This window comes from Catharus ustulatus, chromosome 24 (assembly GCF_009819885.2).
Source record: "Catharus ustulatus isolate bCatUst1 chromosome 24, bCatUst1.pri.v2, whole genome shotgun sequence".
Lineage (NCBI taxonomy): Eukaryota > Metazoa > Chordata > Aves > Passeriformes > Turdidae > Catharus > Catharus ustulatus.
In genome coordinates, this window is record NC_046244.1 from 1,498,987 (window position 1) to 1,525,822 (window position 26,836).

The 26,836-nt window shown below is 48.9% G+C and overlaps 2 protein-coding genes across 2 annotated transcripts in view; one reads left to right on the forward strand and one right to left on the reverse strand.

Moving 5' to 3' along the window:
- The first annotated feature begins 970 nt into the window (after positions 1-970).
- HTR6 (5-hydroxytryptamine receptor 6) lies at positions 971-5,726 on the forward strand. The gene is made up of 3 exons (XM_033079627.1): positions 971-2,610; positions 4,114-4,272; positions 4,544-5,726. The coding sequence occupies exons 1-3, from the start codon at positions 1,888-1,890 to the stop codon at positions 4,934-4,936; spliced, it is 1,275 nt and encodes a 424-aa protein (XP_032935518.1). The 5' UTR covers positions 971-1,887; the 3' UTR covers positions 4,937-5,726.
- A 1,849-nt stretch (positions 5,727-7,575) lies between these two features.
- The window catches only part of TMCO4 (transmembrane and coiled-coil domains 4), a 39,940-nt gene continuing 20,679 nt past the window's right edge, over positions 7,576-26,836 (reverse strand). Inside the window, 4 exon segments of the mRNA XM_033079626.1 lie at positions 7,576-8,135; positions 8,137-8,459; positions 19,461-19,578; positions 22,388-22,505. Coding sequence (XP_032935517.1) covers positions 7,919-8,135; positions 8,137-8,459; positions 19,461-19,578; positions 22,388-22,505 — 776 coding nt within the window. The 3' untranslated portion in view covers positions 7,576-7,918.

Below are 26,836 nucleotides of genomic sequence, written 5' to 3' on the forward strand. Positions count from 1 at the left end.
TTTCTGTCCTGGGGTGGGAGGCTGGGCAGCACTGGGGGTGCACAGCTGGCTCTCACCCACACATCTGCAGCACAGCTTCCCAGGGAGGCGTTCAGGAAAGCTTTAGTGGGCACCTGGGGAGGAATGGGCAGCAGCTGGCAGTGCCTGGCTCTGGCAGCACAGGGTGGGTGCCAGGGGCACACCCTCGGCTCTGCTCTGTGCTGGAGCCACTGCCCTCAGTCCTGGTCTCTTCCAACAGAAATCCCAGCCATTTGCTGGGAAAACCCCACCTTTGGGTAGCTGGGTAATTAAAAAATCCCCAAGCAGTCCCTGTCCAGCACCCTGAGGTGTTTGCCCTGAGCATGGGGGTGGCAGCGTGGAATTCCCAGCAGCACACAGAGACTCAGAAGGATTTTCTGAGCTGGCTCCTCTCACATGTTGCCTCCCACTTGTTAAAGGGCAGGTTGGTGTGGGTCCATCCAGGATTGCCCCTCAGGCAGGGAGCTGAGCTGCCCAAGACCAGTCCAAATAACCCAGGAGCAGAGGGGCCAGGCTCTCCCTTGTCTCTGCTCCTCCATCCTGGCTGCAGATTGCTGGAATATCTACCAGCGAGTCCTCAGGCTGTTGTGTGCAGCTGTTTGTTGTTTTTTTATTTGACTTTGCAAAATTTTGCTTTTAATCACCCAGTGTGGAGGATGGAGCCTGGAACTCGGAGCTGCTGGCTGGGTTTGGCCACTGACCCTCTGGCCCGGCTGCCAGGTGCCTCCAGGCAGTGCCTCCAGCCAGTGCTCCAGTGCTGGCACAGATGGCAGGGATGGCAGGGCACGGGGCTGTCTCTTCAAGGCAGAAACGGGAACTCTCTGGCTGCCACTTTGTGGAGTTTAGCCCAGATACCGTTTTCATTAGCGCTTCATTCCATCTCCTCCTCTCCCCCCACCAGCCCCACCTCCTCGGTCAGCATTTCTGCATCCTTTGTGAGCATCCACAGCAGCAAGTGAAAGTCGGGCTGGCACCTGCACACACCCACTCTCACACCTCCCTGCGGGCTGGACGCTCCTCTGCCGCGGGAGAAATCCCTTCCACACTCCGGATCTTCCTCCTCCCGGCGGGCTTGGCTGGGAGCAGCATCCCGGTCCTCGCGTGAGGCTGCTCTGCCGCTCCTGGCGGCTCCGGCTGCGGCAGCGGCGGGCACGGAGGAGCTCTGGGACCCCGGGGACAGAGCTCTGCAGGGAGCCCAGCTCAGCTGGGGGCGACAGCTGAGCCTCGGGGGCTCAGAGCATCATCCCCAGCATCTGGAGCATCCTGGAGTCCAGAGCATCCGCAGCGTCCAGGGTGTCCTGGGTACAGAGCAGCCCTGGCATTTGGAATATCCTGGGTACAGAGCATCCCTGGCATCTGGAACACCCTGGGATGCAGAGCAGCCCTGGCATCTGGAACATCCTGGGATGCAGAGCATCCCCAGCATCTGAAGTATCCTGAGTGCAGAGCATCCAGAGCACCTTGGTGTTGTATTATTTCCTGGTCCAGTGCATCCAGAGCATCAGGGTATCCAAAGCATCCTGCCATCCCTGGCATCTTGAGAACCCTGCCATCCAGCCCGTCCCCAGCAGCCAGAAGCAGCATCCAGGGACATCCCAGAGCAGGAGAATTTACAGGCACGAGGAACTGCTGTGAGTAATGGGGAGGGAACCTTGGTCCTGCTGATCGGCTCCTGGGAATGTCACTCTGCCCTGAGTGCCAGTGAAGAGAGAGAGAGGGGGAAGAGAGGGAGAGGAGGAGGTGAGGAGACGGAGGACAGGCACAGAGCAGACAGAGATGATCCTCCTTTCCCAGTCCTGGTGATGATCACGCAGCACAGGCCACGCCAGAGCAGGTCCCAGCCCCAGAGCCAGCCCTGCCCCAGCCCTCATGGAGGGGGACCTGGGGGCCCCCAATGCCAGCGTGCTGGGGGAGCACTCCCTGCTCGTGGGCAGCAGCTGGGTGGCCGCCTTCCTCTGCTTCATCATCCTGCTGACCACAGCAGGCAACTTCCTCCTCATCCTCCTCATCATCACCCAGCGCTCCCTCCGCAACACCTCCAACTATTTCCTGGTGTCCCTCTTCATGTCGGACCTGATGGTGGGGCTGGTGGTGATGCCCCCAGCCATGCTCAACCAGCTCTACGGCCGCTGGGTGCTGCGGGGGGACTTCTGCTCCCTCTGGGCCTCCTTTGATGTCATGTGCTGCAGCGCCTCCATCCTCAACCTGTGCGTCATCAGCCTGGACCGCTACCTGCTCATCACGTCCCCGCTCAGGTACAAGCTGCGCATGACGTCCTGCAGGGCCCTGGCGCTCATCCTGGCCACCTGGACCTTGGCCGCGCTGGCCTCCTTCCTGCCCATCAAGATGGGGTGGCACGAGCTGGAGTTTGAGGTGCGGCCCCTGAATGTCACGGGGCGTGGGGACGAGGAGCAGTGCCGGCTGCTGGTCAGTCTGCCCTACGCCCTGGTGGTCTCCTGCCTCACCTTCTTCCTGCCCTCGGCCGCCATCTCCTTCACCTACTGCCGCATCCTGCTGGCAGCGCGCAAGCAGGCGGTGCAGGTGGCGTCCCTGGCCTCCAACGTGGCCACCACTGACGAGGCCACGCCACAGGTAAGGTGCTCACAGGGACGTTGCTCTGGCAGACCCCACAGTTTGGGTGCCTGGGCTGTTTCTGCCTCCTGCACGGCCTCGGGGTAGGAGCCAGCTTTGAGAATGCAGGGAGGGAGATTTTGGGTGACATCCACCCCCTGACATCCTCTGAGGTGCCCCACTGTCCCAGCAATGGAGAGCTCCAAAGCTGCTCGTGAGCACAGGAATAGCAGAGAAATAAATAAGATTCAGGCAAAAATGCTCAGCAGTGCAAAATAAACGGTTTCGCCCCCCTCTTGGCTGGCGTCATCCCCAAGGGGTTTAATCTTATCTGACTTTCCACTCGTAAATCTTGGCTGTGGTGGGTGTGAGACATATGGGGGAGAAGGATTTTAACTAATAGCAAATGCCAGATTCCCGAGAGCACCTTATTTTGAACAGAAGCTTCTATTTTTGTTACCTGCTCTATAACAGGAGCTGCCAAACCCCTCCTCGTGCGCTCGCCGGTGGGACCGGAGTGTGTGGGTTTTATAACAAAAACGTGGCTGCACTTGTTTGTATTTCTCCAGGAGAAGGTAATTGCCACTAAATCTAACAGCTTTAATTCCCTGTAATAGGCTTTATTGACCTCATATCCTACAGGGAAAAGGCAAACTTAATTGTCTTTAAATACCTTGATTTAGTTTGTTCTCTCCAAGAGCAGAGCCAGGACTCTGGCCAGCTCCCCCACACATAATAAACTGCACCAGACGGTCAAAAGGAAAAGGAGAATTAAAGAATAAACTAACAATATCATAAAGTGTTTATTTTCTCACAGGATGCCAGGATTTTGGGCTCCACAGAGTCAGGGGATGTTCAGGGGCTTTGCTGTGCCATGGAAGAGCAGCATCTATCCCCCTGCTATTCAGCTGAGGCCCAAAAGGTTCCTTGAAGCCCCAAATTGTCTGAGGAACAAAGTGTCAGCCAGGGAACCCTCAAATTTCATCTTTTAATCTTTTTCCTTTTCATCTCATCTTAGAGATTTTTGTTTTCTCTTTGGGCCAGAAGCTAAGTTGCAACAGGGCATCATTTAATTACAGGGGAGGGCTGAGATAATCACTTAATTTTAGATTGCAGGAGGGGATGGAGGGCTGGGTTATGGTGTTTGGAGGCTGAAACATTTCATGTCCTGCTTTTATAACCATAATTATTTTGCTGCTGTAATCAGCAGCTGGAGCTGCCTGTTTAGGGCAGGCTTTATCCTCACATGGACTGAGCTGGGTTTTTCTCCAAAGATCAGCCTAATGACAAACACCCTAATTTACAGTAAATAAAATCATACTCTCAGTGTTCAGGGTTTCTATTGCTTCCCTCCCCAATTTGTGCTTCAGGGCTTGTGGTGCATGCCCAGCTCCTGCCCCTCAGAGAAGGGAATTACTGGCAGGGCTTTTGCAGGATCTGGAGCACCAAATGCCACTTTTCTTGGGCAGAGGCCAGTGCTGATGCTGGGGAGAGCTGCCCACCACTCCCTGTCTCTGGCCACAGGTCCCACGTGTCCCGAGCCAGCCCCTGGCCAGCAGTGAGAGCAGGAGGTTCACCAACAAGCACAGCAAGAAGGCTCTGAAGGCCAGCCTGACCCTGGGCATCCTCCTGGGCATGTTCTTCGTGGCCTGGCTGCCCTTCTTTGTCACCAATGTGGCTCAGGTAAGAGCCTGTGGGGGATTTACGTCAGGTTTCCAGAAGTTTTCCCTTTGGAATCCAGCTAGATTCAATTGGAGGCACCAGAAGGTCTTGCTGGACCTCTGGAACCAAGAATACAATTCCCCAGGGAGCCAACAGCAAGGAGAAAGCCCTTCAAAAGGGATTTGAAGGTTTCCTTTGAAAGGGGAATGTTGGTGTGCCCGGGAAACCCCTCTGGGCTGGGGCTGGGGTGGGAGGCTGCTAATCCTGCTAATCCCTGCTGTGTCCCCCCCAGGCAGTTTGTGACTGTGTCCCAGCTGGATTCTTCGATGTGCTCACCTGGCTGGGCTACTGCAACAGCACCATGAACCCCATCATCTACCCACTCTTCATGAGGGACTTCAAGAGAGCCATGGGCAAGTTCCTGCCCTGCTGCCGGCGCTCGGCAGAGCCCCGGCCCAGCGCCATCTCCCTGTCCATGAGGAACTCCAACAGCGGGCCCCGCGCCGCCACCTCCCTCAAGAACGTGCTCAGCCTGCAGGCTGACACCGACTCTGTGGATTCTGGGGCACCAGGGAGCGAGCCCAGGCTGCTCCCAGCCCCGCCGGGCCCTGCTGCTCGCTCCGTCAGCCTTTGGGACGCGGAGCGCCCCGACACGGAGCCGCAGCTCAGCACTCCTGTGGCCTGAGCGGGGCATACACTGCTGGCTGTGCTGGCAAGGATCCCCCAGGAGCCCAGCACAAACCCTCTGGTGGGAGCTGATTTGCCACAAGCCATCTCCCAAACGCCCTGTTCCAGCACGTGGAGCAGCTCATGGAGGGGATGGTGGCCCCAGGCACTGTCACAAGGAGGATCAAGCCGTGCAAAGACAGGGTTGCTGCTGAGTTAACCTGCCTTGTCTCTCTCTCTTTCATCCCTCCTGTGCTCACAGTCACCATCCCCTAACCCTTGCTGTGGCCTTTCCATCTCTGGTGAATCTGAACCTCAGATTCCAGACTCTGTGTCTCCTTAACCCCAAACCAAGGCTTGGTTTTGCTCAGCAGATCTCCTCCCAGTGCACCAAGAGGAGTGGTGGAAAAACCTCAAAAACCTCCTGTGGCTCACGGACAAGAGGTCTGGGGCTGCTTCAGCAGGAGCACAGGTTTGGGGTGCTTCAGCCCATGGAACATCACATGTCCCTGGAGCTGGATCTCCTCACTGGAGTTGTGTCTGTGTCAGGTTCCTGTCACACTCCAGCTCAGCGGCACCGCCGTGTCTTGTCATGCAGAGCTGCACTGTGGGGGCTGAATTTGCTGCAGAACGTCCAACACGGATTTCTGGAGGCTCAGTGGGGGTGTGGCGTGCGACTCACGGTGGCTCCGTGGGTGTCTCACAGCAGTGATGGGATCTGCTCCTCCCACAGGCTCCATCCCACAGCTTCCCACCCTGGCACAGGACCATCTCACCTCCCTCTGACAATCCATCATGTCCTTGATGATGCAATTAGAAACATCCCCCTCTCCCTTCAAATAGGAATCTAAAGGAATATTGTGTTTTAAATCATAATGCCAGTCCCTTCCCCAGAACCCTAAGCAGGGGGAACACTGAGTAAATGTGACAAGTGGGCACTCCAAAAAATCAATAAAACAAATTATTTTAGTAAATTCTTCCTCAAGTGCCTTTGGGCTGGCAGTTGGCTGCTGTGCCCTCCCTGGAGCCTTCACTCTGAGCCTTCTGCCTAATTCCAAGACTGTTCTCCTGGAACTCCCTGCTATCCAGACAGACACAGAGCATCCCCAGGACACAGGATGCTGGAAGCAGCAGCCACACACCAGGCAACTTTCAGTTTTCTTTCCACATTGTCCACGGATGTTCTAAAAACTAAACAGGTGTTTGTATGACCAACCCAGCATTTCTTTGCCACAGGATGAGTGATCAGGACACACCAAGGGCCAAGCACAGGCTCAAACCTCAAACTGTTCAATGCATTTTGCCACAGATGGAGCTTGGGGCTGGTGTTGAGCACCCAGATCAAGATGTGCATCTTTGCACAATGGCCTTATATAAGTACAAGCTTGGACTACAATCTGAATAAAAAGGAGCAGAAAAAGGCACTGTGGAGTCTGGAAGTTTGTTAAGCACCAAATCAGCCTCAGGAGATGGACAGAGAGAGAAGGAGAGTCACCTCTTCTAGCCAAACGTTCAAAAGCAATAATTCCTTACTGTCTCCTGCAGGCAGCTCTGTGTAATTAGGTGTTTGCTTGTGGACAAGCCCTTGGATGAGCAGAGAAATCCCATCCCACCCCTGTGGGATCCCACAGCCAGTCCCTCCCATCTCCAGAGCTCCAGGTCACAGCTGGACAGGTCTGAGCCCCCTGGCATGCTGGATTTAGGGACAGGAATTGCCAGGCACTGTATCCAAACCATGGTGCTTTGCTGGTCACAGCATCACCCCCAAACCAGCTGTGTCTGACTCCATGAGGAAGGATCTGCAGGTAAGGTTTGCAGGAAGCTGGGAATGGAAGGAGAGGGGGTATTGATGTGGCTGCTGGGTCAGCAGGGAGGAGGAGGGGGAGAACCCTGTGTGAACCAAAACTGGAAGGTGGAATCCCAATATTTCCCCTCTCATGAGTCAACAGGACCCCCCAGATGGGGATGGGAGAGTTTGAACCCTCCATGTGGGGGGTTACCCATCTGCCACACTCCTGCCAGATGCACTTGCCTCGGCTCAGCAGCAAAACAGGCCAGAAAAGGGGATTTTATGGAAGATGTGGATCATTCCCACAAGGTTCTGGAGCTGTGTTGGCAGGGGATGTAGAGCCGGGTCCTTCCCTCTGCTCTGGGTCTGGGGATGAAGAGAGTGGAGCCAATTCACTTTTATGGAAGGAGGAAGAAATCAAACAGATCCATTTTTATCCTGTGCCAAGTATTGGTTTTGCTCTAAGTCAATTAAAAAATATGTCTGGATGGGGCTTTTAAGGCTGGAGATGTCTGTGGAACACAAAAGGAAAGTCTCAGTAGGTTGCTGGCTTGGAGGGCCCAGGAGGAATTTTCATAAACCATCCAAAATCCTCATGGTTTTCCTGCTGCTTTCACCTAGGGTCCCAAATGTGTTTCTAACAGGAATAGGGCCTCCAACACCCACCAACCCCAACCTGGAGACAGGGAAACAGTCTTGGAGATGGGAAAGTGCCCGAGCCCTGGCAGCAAACCTGCAGCAGGGCAGCAAGCCTGGCAGCCTGAGCCTTTCCCCTCATGGTCAGCAGAGCTGGAGAGCAGATGTGGATCCATCTGGAGTGGGGCAGGTAGAGCCTGGAACACACCTGAGATCCTCAAACCAAACTCATCTCCAGTGGAAAAATGTTTTTAATTTGCTAGTAGTGAACTCCTCTCTGTGAAATGCTTCAAATCCCCTCAGAGCCACCTGCTTTCCCCAGTCACAGCAGGGACACGGTGCCGAGGGGTGCAGCCGCTTCCTGCAAGGATTTGGATGGGATCTGCCTTGGATTCCTGAGGAGCAGTGCAGCCTAAGGCAGGAATCAGCTCTCAGAGCAGCCTCAGGGAGGAATCAGCTCTCAGTGCATCCTCAGGCAGGAATCAGCTCTCAGTGCATCCTCAGGCAGGAATCAGCTCTCAGTGCATCCTCAGGCAGGACTCAGCTCTCAGTGCATCCTCAGGCAGGACTCAGCCCTCAGTGCATCCTCAGGCAGGACTCAGCTCTCTGTGGCCTCGGGGAGCTGTGGTGGGTGGCTGCTCCAAGCGCTTTGATCCGGTGCCACAGCAATGCCACGCGTTTCTCCGGAGGGGCTGGAAACTGCAGCTGCAGCTCGGCCGGCTCCATCCTCTGGGAATCGCAGCGCCAGGGATGTGCTGACAGCGGTTTTTGTGCTGGCTGAGCAGCTCTGCCCTCCTTTCCCCAGTGCCTGGCCCTTGCTGTCCGTGCTGTGTGAGCAGTCTGGGCAGGGAGGGGAGGCCTCTCCCAGGGCAGAGCTGAGGGAATTCTGTCGCTGGGCGCAGCCGGCTGCGGGAGCCTCACCCCCAGCCTCATCCTCCTCCTTCCTGGAGTTTTCCTCTCCCCGAGCCTCGCTGCCAGCTGCCCGCTGGGATTTCCTGGCTTGAGGGGAAAAAAGAGTGCCACCGCCCTTCTCCTCGGGCTGGCATTCCTTGGTTCTAATGCCCACGGCTTTTAGGATTGTGTCCATCTGCTTCATGTAGTCCAGGTGTCCATTTACCTGCAGGGAACAAAAATGCTGTGAGTGGGGGACCCGCAGGGATCCAGCTCAGCCAAGTCCTTCATCCCAACAGCCACCCCTGCTGAGAGACTTGGGTTTGGCTGTGACAGATGGAAAGAATGAGGTTGGAAAAAATCACAGAATCATGGAATTGTTAAGGTTGGAAAAAAATGTTTATGATCATCAAGTCCATCGTGCTGAGGCCACCACTAACCCGTGTCTCCAAGTGCCACATTCATGTGGTTTTTGGACACTTCCAGGAGTGTTGATTTCACCACTGGATTAGTGCAGGTTTCCATCAACCAGCCTGAAGTGACTGCAGTGTTTGGGGCACACTCTGGTGCTGGCTGACTTTTCCTCTGAGATGTTTAAAAGCCTGGACCTGGCTAAGTTCCACCCCCCCAAATCCTGGGTGCCAGGGGGTAAAGGAGGAGCTCTGCCCTGGGGAGAAACAGCAAGGCAGGAGAGTTCTCTTAGTTCATTTGCCTGCTTTTGCTAAAGGTGTCCTCCAGGTGCCTCAGCTCCCTTGTAAAAGCCAAGATTATCTTATTTAAATTAGGACAGAGTCATTAAAACTCACACAGCTCCAGGCTGAGATTCTTGACTGGAAGCTGCACTGATCCATCCCTGTATAAAAGTGGGAGCCCAGGAGTTACGGGTTCATAAACCAAATAAAGGTCAATAGTACATGTAAAAACCCAGACAGTTTTATTGTAAGATGAATTCCACAATAAGATAACCACTTCTGAGATGGATGTTGGAAAGTTCCCTTCCAGGCAGGGCACAGGAGGAGAGGAAATCTCCTCTGCAGGTGATTGTTCTTGATGCCAAAGGCCATGTGGCTGGAGAGGCTGAAATTCCTTCCCCATTCCAGGTGTACCAACAGCATCTCCTGATACTTCAGCATCTCTGGTAAATCCAATTTTTAGCAGTTTAAATCTTCCTGACCCAGCCAGAGAGCTGTCTTGACCTTGTATTTTCTCAAACTTTGCTAGTAATTAGGGAATTTCCATGGCAGGGAATACCCATAACCTCAGCCCCAGGATTCTTGCTTCTCACAGGGATGACTCCTCCAGGAAGGGATGATGATGGTAAGAGCTCTGAAAAGACTCCAGGCCTGGACCCTCTGCTCATCTCCTGCTTGCCCCTGCCTGGTGCCAGAGCAATCCTTCAGCTGCCCCATCCCTGGCAGTGTCCAAGGCCAGGCTGGAGGGGGCTTGGAGCAACCTGGGATAGTGGAAGGTGTCCCTGTCTGTGGCACTGGATGAGCTTTAGGGTCCCTCCCAACCCAAACCACTGTGGGGTTCATGGCTGTGCCAGCACCAGGGCTCCCAGCACACCTCTCCCAAAGCTAAATACAACCTTTTCTCCATGAATCCAACCCCCTGAGTTGTTTGTGTGAAGCAGCTTTGGAGGGGCACATTTGGCTGCACTGAGACTTGGAGCAAATGGAAGGGTTTAATCAGCACATCAGGAAAACAAATATGTGACTTGAATCCATCCAGATGGTTCAATGGGCTCTGGATGTTTTGAACAGATTAGTTAATTAAAACAACCATGGAAGGACTGGGAGCTGTGGACATTGTCCTCTGGAAAAGAACAACCCTTTTACTACTCAGTCTGGGGGGCTGGAGGAAGGAATGAGCATGCCCTTGGGGAAGGTGGGCAGAGACAGGAAGGAACTGGAGTTACTGGGAGCAGGGGCTGAAGGCTCTTGGTCTGCTGCATTCAGAACCTCTCCAGTCACACCATCTGCCTGCCCTGCCCTGGGAATTCTCAGCCTGTTGTTACTGAGTCATCGGCCAGAGAGACCAAATTTCCTTTGCCACCCTAAGGACTGATTTTCATTACTCCTCAGTATCCAGCAGCTTCCACTAAAACAACAGGGAATTCCTGTTCCCTGAGCACCAGAATCCCTGAGAGATGCTGGGTATGAGCCGTTCTGAGGAGCTCATGCAGCTGAAAGAGAAGCTGAGAGCTTGTGAGAGTCTGTCCCTCCTGCAGCTTTGCTCAATCTCTTCCAAGGAAACTCAGTCCTGTCTCTAGGATAGCAGAGGAGAGGATTCCATAAAGCTGGACCAGAGCAACTCCTGAGAAGTGTAAGAGGAAGGAGAACTCTTCTCTGCTGCACTCAGCCACCAGCTAAAGAATAGAACACAAACTGCCTTGCCAGTTTAAAGCCATCCTGGTGGGAAAACCCAGCAATTCCAGCTCTCTGCTTTCATCTGAAGTCTGAAAGTCTGAATTCCTCTGCTGGGCAGGTGGTGCTGGACATGGGAGGGGAAAATCTACAACACTGTCAATAAAAACTTTAAAGGGAAATACAGAACTATTTTAATATTTATCAGAACAAAGTGCAGGGGGAATTTAGGATAAAAGGAAGGGTGTGCTCGGCACCAGAGCAAATACCTTTCTGCTTAAGGTAAGCAAAGCAGTAGGGTGGCTTTATTGGGATTGTTTAGGTGACTTATCCCAGCCATATTTATGGTTGTTTTGACTCACTGGGACCATGAGCCAGCTGCCTGTGGCACTGCTGCTGCAGGACTCCAGTGTCACACTGGGAAACTCCAGAGGATGAAGCTGATGGCTTTGTCCAGGGGGATCCATCTGCCAGTCAGCTTGGCATTTTTGGAAAGGTTTTCTAGTTCAAATCCACCCCAAAGTATCAAAAATGTCACTGAGCATAATCAGTTGTGACAATTAAACTGCCAAGGCAGTGTTTCTGTTGGACACAGAGGATGAAGAATCCCAGCTGTCTCCTGTTTGACCTCCAGAACACAGCGTGTCCTGGAGCAGGTGCTGCCCAGGGCAGGGCAAGGAAGGGCCAGGAGGAAGGAGACATTCCCCACGATCCTGGCACTGCCATTGATCCAGGCACAGACATGACTCAGTCACAACACTGATGTCACAACAATGAAGTCATGTCACAAGGACAAGCTCGACACAGAGAGATAACGCTGCATTGCTCACTCCAGAGCCAAGGCCTTCAGATCCCGTCCAGTGTCCTTCAATAAAAGCTCCTCCACCCATCCCCAGCAGCCAGCACAGGAGTGCACATGGCTCCAAATGCTCTGCAGGGCTTCAGAGCTGCCAGAGCTCAGCTGAGTGTCCCTCACCCCTCTGCTCCCTGTGGGCAGGGCAGGGACAGGGCAGCTCAGCTGTGCTTCCTCCTGCTCCCTCTCACCAAACCCCCTATGGATTCACAGGGAATCACTGTGGTGGGGAATGCACAGCTCACTCATATACCTGAGAATTTCACTGCTTTGATGTGTTTTAAGCCCATCAAATCCACAGAACAAGTTTATTCTGTGGCAAAAGATCCCCTCAAGTTCAAACATCTCTGCAGAGCTTGATTATTTCAGCAGGAGCAGTAACAACCTTGGAGGGGATTCTTCAGGATTCCCTTTTGGCTAATACTGCCTGTTTTCATAGCAAATGGTATTTTATGGGGGGTGAAGGAGTTCCTGGAGTGAGCTGCAGGTTCTGGAGCTCAGTGGATAATCACAGCCCAGCTCCCAGGAGCCCTCAGCTGCCCTGGATGTCACACACAGTGAAACCAAACGGCAGAGCCAACTCTGAGCCAGCTCAGCCCCTCCAGGTATTGTTACTGGTTACTCTCCCTTTCCCAAAGCTACAGTGAATGTGCTATCCAGGACAAGCACTGGAGTCCAGCCCTGTCTGAACTGAACTGCCAGGGCTGGGAGCTGCTTCCCGCTTCAAATTTCCCTTCTGCTTTCCAAAATCTCCTCAGTTCTGGATGCTGCCTCTGAAGCCACACAGCCCAAATGGTGGCACAGGCTGATGGATTGCAGGATGGATCCCAAGCTCTGCCAGGCTATCCCTCAAAATCCAGTCAGCTCTGCCAAGCTGGCAGGCTCCTCCAGTCACAGATATTCCCACATGTCAGTGAAAGCCCTAATTCTGAGTCTGGCTACATCCTGCATGACAGAGGGCATCCACAGAATCCCAGAATGGTTCGGGCTGGAAAGGACCTTGAAGATCCCCAAATTCCACCCCTGCCATGGGAATTCCACTCCTTCCACTGTCCCAGGCTGCTCCAAGCCCCATCCAGCCTGGCCTTGGACACTTCCAGGGATCCAGGGGCAGCCACAGCTTCTCTGGGAACCTGTGGCAGGATCTCACCACAGGGAAGAATTCCTTCCCAATATCCCATCCATCCCTGCCCTCTGGCAGTGAAGCCATTTCCTGTGTCCTGTCCCTCCATGCCTTGTCCCAAGTCCCTCTCCAGCCCCTTTAGGCACTGGAAAGGGCTCTAAGGTCTCTCTGGAGCCTTCTCTTCTCCAGGATGAACAATCCCAACTCTCAGCCTGGCAGAAAATGTCCTGGATTTCCCCACAGTTTTCTGATAGCAAAGCCCTGATGCTGCCTGGGCAGAGGAGCTGGAAAATGCAGAGACAGAGCAGATTGCACAGCAGGAAACAGAAAACATTCAACACACCTTGACACAGGCTGTGCTGAATGAAATTAGAATAGAAATAGAATTCTTTTGTTTGGATTCTCAGGAAACAATGTTTTCTCAAAGTGAGACAGTGAACACATTCCCTAATTCAGAAGCTGCAATTTAAATGGATTTATTTAAAAATTGATTCAATTCATCAATTGAATTTGGCACGTGCAGCAATGGTGCATCCTAGGCACCAACAGTCCTTCAGAAACCAATAAAAATATATTTGAGGAAAAACTGATAGAGCTGAATTTATTTTGGAAATCCTGACAATGCCATTTGCATTATTTCTCTTTAATGTTACTATATCTGCTCTGAAAAATTGAGGGAATAAAGACTTATCCTGCTGAGGCTCAGAGGCTTTGCTTTCACATCATCCCTGTGCACAATCACAGTCCTTGTGGACAGAATAAGGCACTCAAGTCTTATTTTTCTTCTCATTTCAAAACTCACTTGACTGGTAAAAGTTCTCCTTTCATTGCAGTGATATTTTTTGAGCCAGACTGTAATTTTTCCCTGCAATCATCTTTCAGCCACAACAGATTGATCCAGTCATTGTCACCTCTGGGGTGGCAGTTGAGGGATGCTCCCTTCAGACACCCTCAGGCAATTCCACAGCAAGGCAAGAGCTTTTTCCAAGAGTTTTTTCCATCAAAATTTGATATGTTTTGTGATCAATGTTGAAAATTCTGAGTAATCACTGGCTTTTCCTGGATTCATCCACTGCTGAAAATCTCTGCCAGCTTTACTCTCAATTTACCTTCAGCAATTCCAAGAGGAAGATGGAGAAGAGTAAAATACAGACTATAACAAGAAAAACCCAGGAAGCAAATAGAGGAATCAAGTTCTGGAGGCCTAAGGGACAAATGGAGAGCAGATGCACATTAGTGACAACTGGCAGCACAAATTTGGGAATTAATATTCTGAATTAGTAAAAGAATCCTTGAAAGAGTTTCAAGGGAAATGTGCCTTCAGAAATGTCCCTCTGTCATTCACTCCAAGCCATCCCTGAAGGAAACAGCACTTCCATTCATTTTTCAGCTGTTTGTGGAGCTGCTGTTGACTATTTTTTGTTGATGCTCTCCCCAATAACCACCACTTGTTTATATGGTAGCTACAATTAAATACTCATTTTTTGTGCTAATCCACGTAGGAATTATTTAAATTTCATGGTTTAAAGAGTGTTTTTAAAGACTCAGCATAAGATGTGAATATCAATATCACTGGGGAATAATTTGAACATAATGTCTTGGGCCACAGAGGACAAGAAATCCCAAAAATAAAGATTCATACACTGAATTGGAGTGTTCCTAGACAGAACTTAGGGGACCCAAGTGTCTGCCACTAGAAACCACAGTGACCCAAAATACTGGACATGCTGATCACATCAGGATTATGGAAAAATGTTCAGGATTCCACACAAGAATATTGAGATGAGATTTGTTGTCCATAATCAAAAGGATGCATCAGGCCCAGGGGGTGACTCCTGGATTGTCACCCTACTTCTCCCCATCTTGCTCCAGGAATAAAGATTTGGCAACTCAAACCTTGTCATCTCTGCTGTTTTCAAACCAGGTTCTCAGCCCAACCCCATAAAACAAGGTCACCTGAGATTAACTCGAGGAAATGTTGCTGGTTTTGGGGACAATGACTCATCCATCATGAGCTGATGGCACTAATGTGTCAGGCCAAGAAATCCTGGGCATTTGTTAAATTCCAAGAGCTGTGGAGTAGTGCCACTTCTCAGCAATGTGGTATCCTATAAATCCTCCTCACAGGGATTTGCAGAAGGTTTAAACCCTCCCCTTTCCCAGTGTCACCAGGGCAGTGACACCTCCATGGTATTTCAGTGACATTCAGCTCCTATCAATAATTCAGCTGCTCTAATTGCAGCATCTCAAACACATGATGTGCACAAGGTGTCAGCAAAGCCAGCCTTCCCCTTGATTAACACTTTTAATTGCCTGTTGTGCTGGGATTTTGTTTCCATGTTAGCTGAGCAGGTCAGAATCAGAGCTCAAAGGGAGCAGAAAAATAACACAGAATCAGCATTTGTGTTCCAGCAGAAGACAGGAAATTAAAAGCTGAATTTTCTATCTTTAACTCACCTGCCTGGACTCTGTGTGACCACTCCTGAAGAATCCAGCTGAACAGTACTTTGGGAAAACTCCCACTGCTTTGCTCCAGGAAGGGCTGGGATGGGGAAAGCTGCCTGCAAAGCCAACAGCTACAGACCTGCCACTGCAAAGCAGGAAAGAACAGGGGATACAGTGCATGCACTTGCAGGAACTGTCCCATTTCCACATGCAAAGTGCTCTGAGGGAGAATAGAAAATCAATCAAAGGTGATTTGTGATGCCAGTTGTTATGTCCCACAGAAGAAAGATGTGCTGGCATCACAGCTTTGCTGGCTCTGCAAAGGAACAGTGAATTTCCTCTGCTGGACTGTGTTTGATGGAAACACAGACCACTCCTAAGTTGCTCAAACATGACATTGGTCCCCTCAGCTCTCCTGCAGGAGAAGCTGCAGCCCCAGGGATTCAGGGTAGCTGAACACTCCACACACCCCACAGCAAATGTGGGAATCCCCTGTGGAAGGATGCACACGTGTTCCAGGCACCATGGGGAATGCAAAAATCCTGATCAGCAGGAAATTGTGGCACTCTGCTGGCTCCCAGTTGTAGGAATTTGGGCACCAGCCTTATGAAATACAAGTCTGTAAAATGGTTCTCTCTGCCTTTAGAAGCAGCTGAGCATCCCCAGGCTCCCACAAAGCACATCCAGCTCGAGCAGTCCATGTGTGCTGCAGCAAGGAGGGACAGTGGCCTTTGAGGTTTGTCAGCCACAAAGCAAAAACAAACTGCAAGTTATTAATGGCTTCATTTGCACCTTTTTTTGTAAAAGCTTTTTCAGTTTCTTTCTCTGTTCTTACACAGTGACACTGCCAGCACCCTCTGCTTGTGTCCCAAAGGGAAAAACATACTGAATATGTACTTAATGTGGGATGCTTGGAGCTCCCAAATCAACAGTCAGGAGCACAGAAAATGAAGCCACTGATGATTGCAGGGCTGTGGAAGCCATCCCTGTGACCTCACAGCCTAACAGACAGATGGAATTGTGTCCACAAAGCCCTGCATGTTGCCCTGAGGGGAGAGGGGCTCTCCCAGCTCCTCCAGGCAGCTGCCTGAAGCTGAGTTCTGCTCCAAGCTCTTGTTCCTCTGATCCTGCCCTTGGGGAGGTGGCACTGCTCACTGGGAACAAGTGAAACAAAGGAGCAATCATTACTGGCAACCCCTTCTTGCCTTTCCAACTCCCCAGGGCTCTTAATTAATCCACATTTTGTAACCACAATTAATTCTTTGCTGCAAGTCTTGGGAATACAGTGGGGAAAAACAATTTAATGTGTTTGGAGAAAAAGAGCCTGACTCACAGAAGTGCCAAATCAATTGGATTTCACAGAATTCAGACTTTTTATCTGCTTATGGTATTGATGTACCTGAGTGCCTTGAATCTGTCTCCCCTCATAATGGGAATTCTCTCCTTTTCTGAGAGCTCACAGGAGGGTGGATCCAGGTAGGGGGTTGATCTCTTCTCCAAGGTGACAAGTGAGAGGAAATGGCCTCAGAATGTGCCAGAGGACATTTAGATTGGATATTAGGGAAAACTTCTCCATGGAAAGAGCAGGTCAGCCCAGCCACAGGCAAGGATGGAATTCTCTTCCTTGGAGGGATTTAAAAGCCTTGTGGATGTGGCACTTTTTACATGGGTTGGTGGTGGCCCTGGCAGTGCTGGGGGAACATCTGGCCTCAATGGTTTCTTGAGAGCTTTTCCCCCCTCACCAATTCCATGATTCCAAGATCCATCCCTGCTCTCCACTGGAATTCCAGCCACACATTGTCACTGCCTCAAAACCTGCAAGTTCAGCCCTGATTTTCTGCTGTGAAACTGCTCATTTCTGACTTGTTGCTGACATCTGAGCCTCCCTGAAGATGGTCCCTGAGCAGTTCTGCAATATTCAAATATTAATTCAGACTGTACTGAACAAACTCCCCTGGGAACAAACAGCAATCAGGAAAATCCCCTGCAGCTCCATGACTTCCTTGGTTTCTAGCAGGTGCTGTCAAATAAATCCACAGAATAAATCAGCCCCTTTGTAACCATGAGGAAAGATTTTATAACTGCATTTGCTGAGTGGGAGGACATTTTTCTCTCTGCTTTTTTACTGACAGTCAGATAAAAACCACACTAATCAAGAGAGACATGAGACAGAGGCCTTGGAGGTAAATTCCTTTTTATATTGAGGGTTCCTAATCCTCCACTCATTTGAGGATTCTGGTGCTACCACAGCAAAGAGCACCAAGCTGTTTGGATCCAGAGCAGTTTTCATTATGGATGGACTGGGAGATGCCAGAAATACTGAGGGTGCCTTTGTAATATTTTCATGCTGAGCACCTTTGCATCAGCTATCCTTTATTCTTCTACTACAGCTTGTCCTTCTCCTGACAGGACACTCACAGAGACCTCCAACAAGGGCATCTGCAGGGGTGGAGCTGGTCCCCATAAAGAAAACACCTCTATATATCTCTAAATATCACTATGTATTTTTCTCTTATGCTACTGCACTGGATTTGCAGCAAAATCATCTTTGCTTTCTTGCCACTTTAAAAAATATTGCCCCTGGATATTTCCTTCCCCATTCTTGCTCCTTTTATTTCTAAAATGTTCACCAGAATGCACTGTATTTCTTCCTGTGTCTGGAAAATGGATCAAGGCAATGACACCTACTTAACATAGATTTTTCCTCCCCAAAGCCTTGCACTGAGATGAAGGAAGTGTCAATTCCTTCTGTGGAGAGCAGCACTGGGACTGACTGCTGGCAGCAGGCAGCTGGGATGCAGACACACAGCCCTGGGAGATGAGCAGAGAGCAGCTCTGCAAACGTTATTCATTCAGCTGAAATGTAAATCCTGCTCCTCTGAGAGGAGGGGAGAAGCTGCTGTGATCCAGGCAGGATAAAGTGTGCAGGACTCTGCAGGGTTTCATGCTTCAGGAAGCAGAGGGTCATGAGAAGGAGAGTCTCTGAAGAGAACTCAGAAAGAGAGGGTGACATGGATTGCCTGACAGGAAATGTCACCCCAGTGCCATCACTTGGCATCCTGGGCCATGTTCATGCCAGCAACAGATGTCAGACAGCAATGAGCACTGGCAGCTCTGGGATGGTGAGAAAATGGATGTGGGAGTGTGTGGAAATGCTGAGAACCCAGAGAGATGCAGAGATGCATGGACCATGTTTAAAAGCCTCCACCATGTGTTTAAAAGCCCTTCCTCCTGGGAAGCCTCTGTTTTGCTCCTCCAAGTGTTTGTTCTCTGTGCTCAGCACCGAGCCCTGTGTGTGCTGCCAAGGGCTGTGCAGAGCTCAGTTATTATGAATGAAATGAGCTGAGAACAGTTGGGTATTTATAGGTACTGCAAGATGGTGCTCCAAAAAATCTAAAAGCTCTTCAAAGTGCCTTTAGCTCCAGAGCAACAGTGACAGTCCCTGCCAGCTTGTGGGGACACTCAGGAAGAAGAGTCATGGCAGGAATGCCGACCATGGAAGTATCCTGAGCTTTGTGCTGGGCATCTTCCAGTTTGCAGAGTGTAAACAATAAATTAAAACACTAAGATATGGAAAAAACACAATGGCATGTCCAAGATTTCTGTGGATATGGATACACAAGATAAATTCTGCAGTTTTCTGTGGAAGAGTTCACTTCTTCTGTGGAAGAGACAGCAACGTGGTGATGATTTTAAGATAATTGAGTTGGATATTGCTTAGATATATTGCCAGATGTTCTAACAGTGGCTTATCACTAATGACACCAGGCAGCTTTGAGGAAGCTAAATGTTTCCCAGATACACCAGTGAATCTCTCTCTGTTTCCTAGAGACACTCTGTGAAAAGGCAGCAGGACTTGGCAAAACAACCGTTGCTATCACAGAGCTTCTGTAATTTCAAACCAGTTCCGGCTCCTGCAGCCCTGGGGACCAAGGTTCAAGGGTCAGGATCCTGCCCCTGGCTGAACCTGAGCAGTGTGGAAGGCTCTAGCAAGATAAGATAGTGGATTGCACGTGCTGTGCTGGCGCATGTTTGAGATCCATCCACGTTTTCCAGCTGCTGGTCCCTCCTCCCCAGGATCCACACTCACAGGGCTTGGGCTCTTTCCAAGCCAAACCATTCCATGATTCTGTGGCAGCAAGGCCCTTCTTGAGGAGTAATAGCACCTTCTATCTCCACTATGAGATATGTCAGTATTAAAAAAATCCCAAACATATCCAACAGAAGAGGTAGATTCTCATTGTTTTGCTCAGTGTTGAGCACTAGCTGGGCCAACAAAATCCAGAGGGAAATGTGGATGAGAGTTCTCTCAACAGGAAAGAGGGACAATGCACCTAGAGGGGCTCTCTTCAGTCCCCAGCTTCCCCAGCACAGTGAGTGTGGAGTTACAGTGCTGCAGGCAAAGAATCATGGAGAAAAAATGAGAATATGAGAACTTACTACAGAGGAAAGGTCCATGTTCACCATCCTCCTGTCATCCAGGTCCACTGGCTGGAGGCCTGCGACGTTGAGCTGGACAGAGGAAGTTCTGTAAACAAAGCTCAGCAGCCAGTCCCCCCTGGAAGCAGAGAAGAGTGGAAATAAATCCTGTTGCCATGTGGAATAAAAGAATTCCAGAACAGTTTGGGTTGGAAGGGACCTTAAAGCTTATCCTGTTCCACCCCCTACCGTGGAAAGGGGCACCTTCCACTAGACCAGGTTGCTCCAAGCCCTGCCCAAACTGACCTGGAACACTTCCAATGTGTTATTACTCAGACCAGGAGGGAAGTGGGAGTGCTGGAAAGCACAGAGATGTCTGGACCAAGTCCTGCTGCAGCTCTGTGTGATGCAGCAGTCACATCAGGAATCACTTGCTGGATTCAGGGCAGGTTTCTGGGACACAGGGGTGTAAGTCTGAACCGAATCCTGATCCATGGTTGTTGTCTCTACCTGCAGTGAATTTAAAAATCTGACCCTTCTGCTAATTTCTGTGTTTGCTTAGGGATTGCACATTGATGTATTTCACCTTTTTCATGTACTGATAGGTTCTCCAGCCCATAAATAAAGGTGATGATACCTACAACACTGATGTTGTGACATAAATATTGACTGTGAAACTCCTGGGAGTGCTCCTGATTTATAGGTACTGTAGAAATACATGGCTTCAGTGACAGAACTAGGAAGAGTTTGTTCCCACTCTAAAGCAGTGCCATAAGTCACTGTGGCAGCTTCAGGGTAGACTGTGGCATGAGGACAGAAGGAAATACAAAACTCCTCTGAGCTGAGCAACAGCATAAAATCTGGGCACTGAAACGCTTCTGCACTCCACAGAGCAGATTAAAGTGGGACACAAGTGGGATTTTTGCTCTGTGATGGCAACAGGTGAAATGCTCCTGGCACAGGTGCCTATTCCTGCCTACTCCCAGATAATCCATACTAGGAGTTATAAGTCTGTGCAGAGTCCTGCAAAACCTTTACAGCACATCCACACTGCTCAGGTGTGGGTTCTTTCAAAAGCTGAGCCAGTCCAACTGATTTGGGTGAGGTTTCCCATGGGGAATTTGCAACCCTGCATTGTTAAGTTGGAGGGGATATCCCTGACAGCTCACAGGGCTCTAACTCACCCTGTCCCCCCAAAGCCAAAGGAGAACAAGGAGTGAAGCTCAACAACTGAGCTCAAATCTGATCTCAGAGGAATTCTATTCAGTGTAATTCATCTCACCTAAATAGTTACTCCTGAAATGACAGAACGAGGCCACCCTCTGTACAAGCAAGAGACCAGAGAAATCAGAATCAGGCAAAGCCCTATCACAAAATGTTTGTATAATCTTTTTCTCTCCCTCATTCCTCACAGAAATTCCCCAAATCTCTTAATTCCCTCCTCTAGCTGCCCCTCCTGTTACCTGAATAACCCTCTAGACACACACACACTGTATTTTATTCCAACAGCACAGGCAGGTTTAGAAACTATAACAAGATCTTTTTTGTGTGTCTGTGTGTGTTATAGGAAATGGATACATGAAGCTTTTTAAAGTGAAATTTCTTTTTGTAGAACACAGAGAGGAACAACATTTTCTGGGTAAACTCAGTTATATGCAATGATTTCTATCATTTATGGCTTCTTAGAGGAACTCAGCACTCCCAGTGAGGCAGCTTTTCCTTACAGCACAGGAAGAAACACTGCAAGTGGTGTTTACATCCAGTATCCCTAAAAATCCTGGGATCCAAAGAGGACAAAAGCAACAATTTTCAGCCTAGCTGAGAGATAGGATTGATAATTTGTAAGTTTAACATTGATTACTTTTAAGTAATTTGTTTAGTTATTCTTTCTACATTCACTGTTAGAATCACAGTAACACAATACTTCCCCACCTTCCCCGTATGTGTGCATGGAAAACACCAGCAGCATTTTCACCTGTCCTTGATCCCAGGGCTCACAGCTTTAGAAACTGTCTTCACTTGCAGGTTCTTTGCTAATTTTCTTTCCTGGTTATTTCTCAATTTATTTCCCCATGCTCTTAGTCTTCCCCACTTCATTCCTTGGTTTTAATTTCCCCTTATCTAATTGTGCTGGTAAGCAGTGTTCCTGCCACAATTATCTTCCAAGACACAGTCATTACGTTTGAAGCTGTCACTTGAATACTTAATAGCTTTTTGAGATTGCTTCAGCTGTTTCAGACCTCTGAACCTCCCTCTTCTCACCCAACAGCTCCCAGAACTCTGCACAACACTTGTCTGCTTTTATTTCTAAAATGTTTTTAAATGTGGTTTTAAAAGGCTGGTATTTGTTTTGAAGGCAATCTTTGTATTCTTTCACATCCTTACTAAATTTGCTACAGCTATCCCAGCCATTCTTCCTTTGCAAGTTAAATATCTTGTTCCTGTGGAGTATCTTGACCAGAAACCCACTCCAGATATAAAACCCTTCAATTTGCTTGAGCTCCTTCCTTTCCATTGTGATTTTCACATCCTTTCCCCCATAAGCAGCCACAAGTGAAGTGCATCTTAAAGCTTTTATAGATTTTTAATGCCCATTCTTTAATTCAGCAAACTTAACTGCTGTATTTGTAGTCCTTCCCACAGAGCTGAGATTAAAGGGGCTTTAGAATATATCAGATTACACACACAAAGACACTTCAGGCTGTGAGGGGTAGAGCACTGTCCCTCTGTGAAGAGGACCTACATGTACCTGTGGCACAAAGAGCCAAGGGCTGCATCAAACAGCTCTGAGTCCCTCCTGGAGCTGCCATCTGAGGGAGAGCCTGCAGGGGAGAGCCTCTGGCACTGCTGAATCAATGCCCTCACCAGCACTTCCAAAGTGCTTGAAAGGGATAAACACCCCAAACCATTCCCAGGCTAACAAGGCCAGGCACTGAGCACACACTGACCTGCAGAATCCATTTATGATCCTGCCTGACACCACTCTGGTGAGAGCTTTCCAGTGCTTGGCTTCTCCTTCCACTGGAGCTCCCAGCAAGACAACGTCTTCAATGATCCCTTGTGAGTCTGTGAAGGTGAAAGCAGAACAGTTCAGATTTAGAAGATGGATCAGAAAATATTCTTATATGAAGTATGGTCAGATGTGCACTACAGAAAAATCATCATTTAGGTGGCTTCAATTTGAAAGAGAGAAACAATGGAAAGGAGGATCATAAAAAAAACTTTGCATGCATCTTAAGTGTCCACAATTCACTGGAGTTAATAAATGTGAAAAACTGAGATCCTCAGACAGTGCAAAGGACCAAGCTGATGGCACAAAGGAGAAGTAGCCTGGCCTCTGCCCAGAAAGATGCTGTTTGAGCAGGAAACCTCTGGGAAGGTTTGGAAACCCCTGGAAAGGTCTTTCTGCAGACTCACTGATGTGGGTTTGCACAGAGCTTTGAAACAGCTGAAAGGGTCTGAGATCCCACAGAGTGAGCAAACGTCATACATAAAGCATGAGGAACCCTTCACACAGCTGATTCTATGAAAAACATGACCTGAACATGCAAGAGGAAATCTCAAGCTGTTCATATTGATTTGGAAGTAGCAACAATGGAGGCATTTGCCAATACCCAGTGAAAATCTATCAAACTGGTTTGATTTCCTTCTGCTGTAACCTGGATGCCCAGGACCTGATTTACTGAACAGCAATGTAGACTTTTGAGCATAATAAATCTTCCTCACTTATCAGAGACCTGCAGCTGGGCAATTTCAGGAGGACAAACTATAGAATGAGAAATACTGGGCAGCTCTGGTACTTCCCTAAACTCCTGAACATTATATCAGTATCTTTCATAAATCATTGTAATGAGAGATGAAGCCTCTGATGCCACAGCAATTAAATGGAAGACTCATGAGCAGAACATTCCAAATCTAAACTCTGCACCTGTGGGAAACGAGGCTCCACAGACCCTAGCTAAACCCAACATTTGAGGGAGAGGTGCTGCCTGGGTACTTTTCAAATGTACAGTAATTTCACGATTACAAGACGCACTGAGTATAAGCCACACTTCTGGGTTCCAGCAACTTTTCATTCTTTGTCCATACACAAGCCGCACCTGATTATAAGCCACACGTTACAATACAGAGTGTGATCAAAGGTATCTGTTCTATCACCATCTGTTGAGGGTGGGGGCAGTGATCCTGATCTCCACGGGAGATATTCTGCCAATGGGCCATCCATTGAAACCAGGCAGGGCAGTGTTCTTTATCTTTTCACAACCCATCCTTCCTCCAGCCAGTCATTTTCTGCTCATGGCCATTGAGTCCCACTGAGGGACTGATAAAATTACTGCATCCCATTGGGAGTTGCTCCAGCCAGGGGGAAGAGCCCAACATTTCTTACCAAGATAAAAACAGAGGTTTTGGGACACTAAGGGAGCCCTTTCTCCACTGGACTCCAGAGGAAAACCGGATTTCTCCACATCACCACTGGAGCTCCGGAGGGAAACTGCACCTTGTACAGGAGCACTGCTCCAACTGAGCCACATCTGTCACTGCAGGAGGATGCAGCCACCATGGAATGGGACTGCTGCCAACACCCTGCCTGACGGGTGTCAGGTTGTACTCTGACTTTGTCAGGGTTTGCAGTTTGTTTCTTTGTAGTGCTGTATTTCTATTTTAATTTCCCTAGAAAAGAACTGTTATTCCTAATTCCCATATCTTTGCCTGAGAGCCCCTTGATTTCAAAATTATAATAATTTGGAGGGAGGGTGTTTACATTCTCCATTTCAAAGAGAAGCTCCTGCCTTTCTCAGCAGACACCTGTCCTCCAAACTAAAACAGCAACTTTTCATTCTTTGTCCATATATAAGCCGCAACTGATTATAAGCCGCACTTTGGGTTTGGACCAAAATTTTAATCAAAATGATGCGGTTTATAATCGTGAAATTACTGTAAATCACTTAGCTTCCTTTCCCTGATATAGCAGTAAAGGATTGGAGCTGCCTGCAGTGCCTGCATCCTTCCCCATGCAAATCCCAGTGCGTGACAGATCCAAATGAACTCTCCTGGAATTATTTCTTATTGCAGAGCAAATTTTGCTCAATCAAAAAGAGCAAAGGGCAGTTCAATTTTGTGAGTGTAATCTGTGAGCAATAAAGTCCTGCTCCCATAATCATGGGCAGTCAAAAGGAAACCCAGAACCTTGCTAATGGGAAGCTCATTCCAACCAAGGTTCTAAATTCCATGTCCATGGTGTGAGCCAACTGAATAAACAAGCAGCTAATTCATCATGATACTGAATATTTGGGCAAAGTGTTGGAAGCTTTTGTTCCTCTAGTCCTTTGTCGAGCTTATTGCTTGTTCAGAACAAAAAAACATGTTTAGCCTTGGCTGAAAAATGCTCATTTTCTTTGAATGTTGACAGAATAGAAACCTGGGAGCAGATCACTGGCCTGCAGAGCAGCTGAGGCTCGAGATAAATGAAATGTATTTCACAGTTTGTAAATCTTTTAGATGATGAAGAACAATAAAGTCTGCAAAAGCAGTGAAAAAAAATTAATTCATTAACCATATTTTATAGAGAGTGGCTACTGAATAAGGAGTTTTATAAATAAAAAATCCAATCAAGTCCAAGCAAGTGAGAACAGAGTGAGAATGAGAGGCCAAAATACAAACCTGATTAAGACGATTTCTCCAGAAAAGGTGTGGAAGATAGAAGCTGTCCCAGAGACCATGACCAGTCCTGGGAGCTAGGCTTTGCTGTGCCCTTGGGATGCAACTCTGGGAAAGGGAAGGCGCCTCAGCACATGAGTCCTGACTGCAGGGACAGCAGGGCTGGAATTCAGCTCTGGCTGTGTCCAGATGCTGCAGAGTAGAGCTGGCAGCAGCGCTTGCAGCACCAAGCACAGCAGGGATCACATGAGCTGTGATCAGTACCAAACCCCCAGTGTGTGACACCTCACTCCTGTCACACACAGCTGGCCTTCAAGGTTCAGTCTCTGGTGGGAACAGCCATGATCAATTTGCATTTGTTTGTTAATTACTAATTATTTACTAAGAGCATGGGAATCACGATGAAGAAATCAGAGCAATCATCTTCCCACGCAGTAACTGTCTCTGATGGCTCATTTACTCCAGCTTCTGCCATAATGTCATTTTCTGGAAACCTGCTGAGCTCTGGCTCCCAAAGTGATCTGTGATGAAGCATCCAAAGGTTATTCCATGGCTTTGCAGAGAAGCATTTGAACAGAGTCTGAGTTCCTGCCATGGTGTTTCACTGGCCAATCCATCATTAGCTATTTGTCTTCAGAAATGCCACTGCCATCTGGCTCCAGAGCCCTGCATGACAAGGCTGTGTGTTCCTTTCGTGTGAGACATCCAAGTCCAAACCCAAATCAGTCTCAGCTGTCCCAGGTCCCAGCTCTGTTCCTTCTGTGGCTTGCTCTGGAATGTGCCTGTGAGAATGCCTTGGCAATCTGTGCTAAACATGCTGCTTTTCATCTCACAAACAGCTCAGCTTTCAGAATTCAATTAAGGGACTGCAAAATCAGTGTATAGTGAGAGCTGTTCTGATACATCACCATGATACTTGGATTTCTCTGGAATGGCAGCCAACCTTCCAGACCCCTAAGGATTTCCTCCCTAAGCTATGGGCTGTATCATTCCAGAGCCTGTAGACTGAAATAAAAACCTGCAAATACCTCAGGCTTTGACATTCTCAGGACACAAAAAGTGTATATCTAGGGCCAGATCAGGATCTGGGTTCTGGCTTCAGTGTAACTCCACAAGGATTATTCTGGATTTGATTAGATTTATTTTGAGAACAGAATTCCTATATTTGAGGACTTTTATCTTAAATCAGAAGGGAAGTTCTGGCACACAGCTGTCAGTCCTGATCTCCATCCTCACTTGACTCTGTTCCCACCTTCTTGGACTTCACTGGACATTTTCCTATATAAAATTCCCTAATTATGATTTATTGTGAAGCTAAATGGTTAATGAGTTAGATTTCTATGTGGGGGGAAGGCAGGCTGCACACACTCACTGCTGACTCAACTCCAAGATACAATTTCCATCAACTGATCATAACGATTTTATTCTTTTTTTTTTCCTAAATTAAAAATAGAAATCTATTAATAAACAGAACCACAATGGGTAATAAATTGGCAGATGGTTTTATACTTGACTTTGGGGGAAAATTACCATGAAAATAGCAGCTGACAGTGGCATTTCAGTGACTTAAATGGAAGGCAGGACTCAGGGAATCAGATAGAAGAGCTGCACAGAGCTCCCAAGAAAGGCAAAGCATCCTCTGCTAGGATCAGGCAGTGCACAGGCAGCTCCAGACTGATCACAAATGTCACGTTGTTGTTTACAGACCAAAACGACCCACTGAAGACAGTGGATTTTTT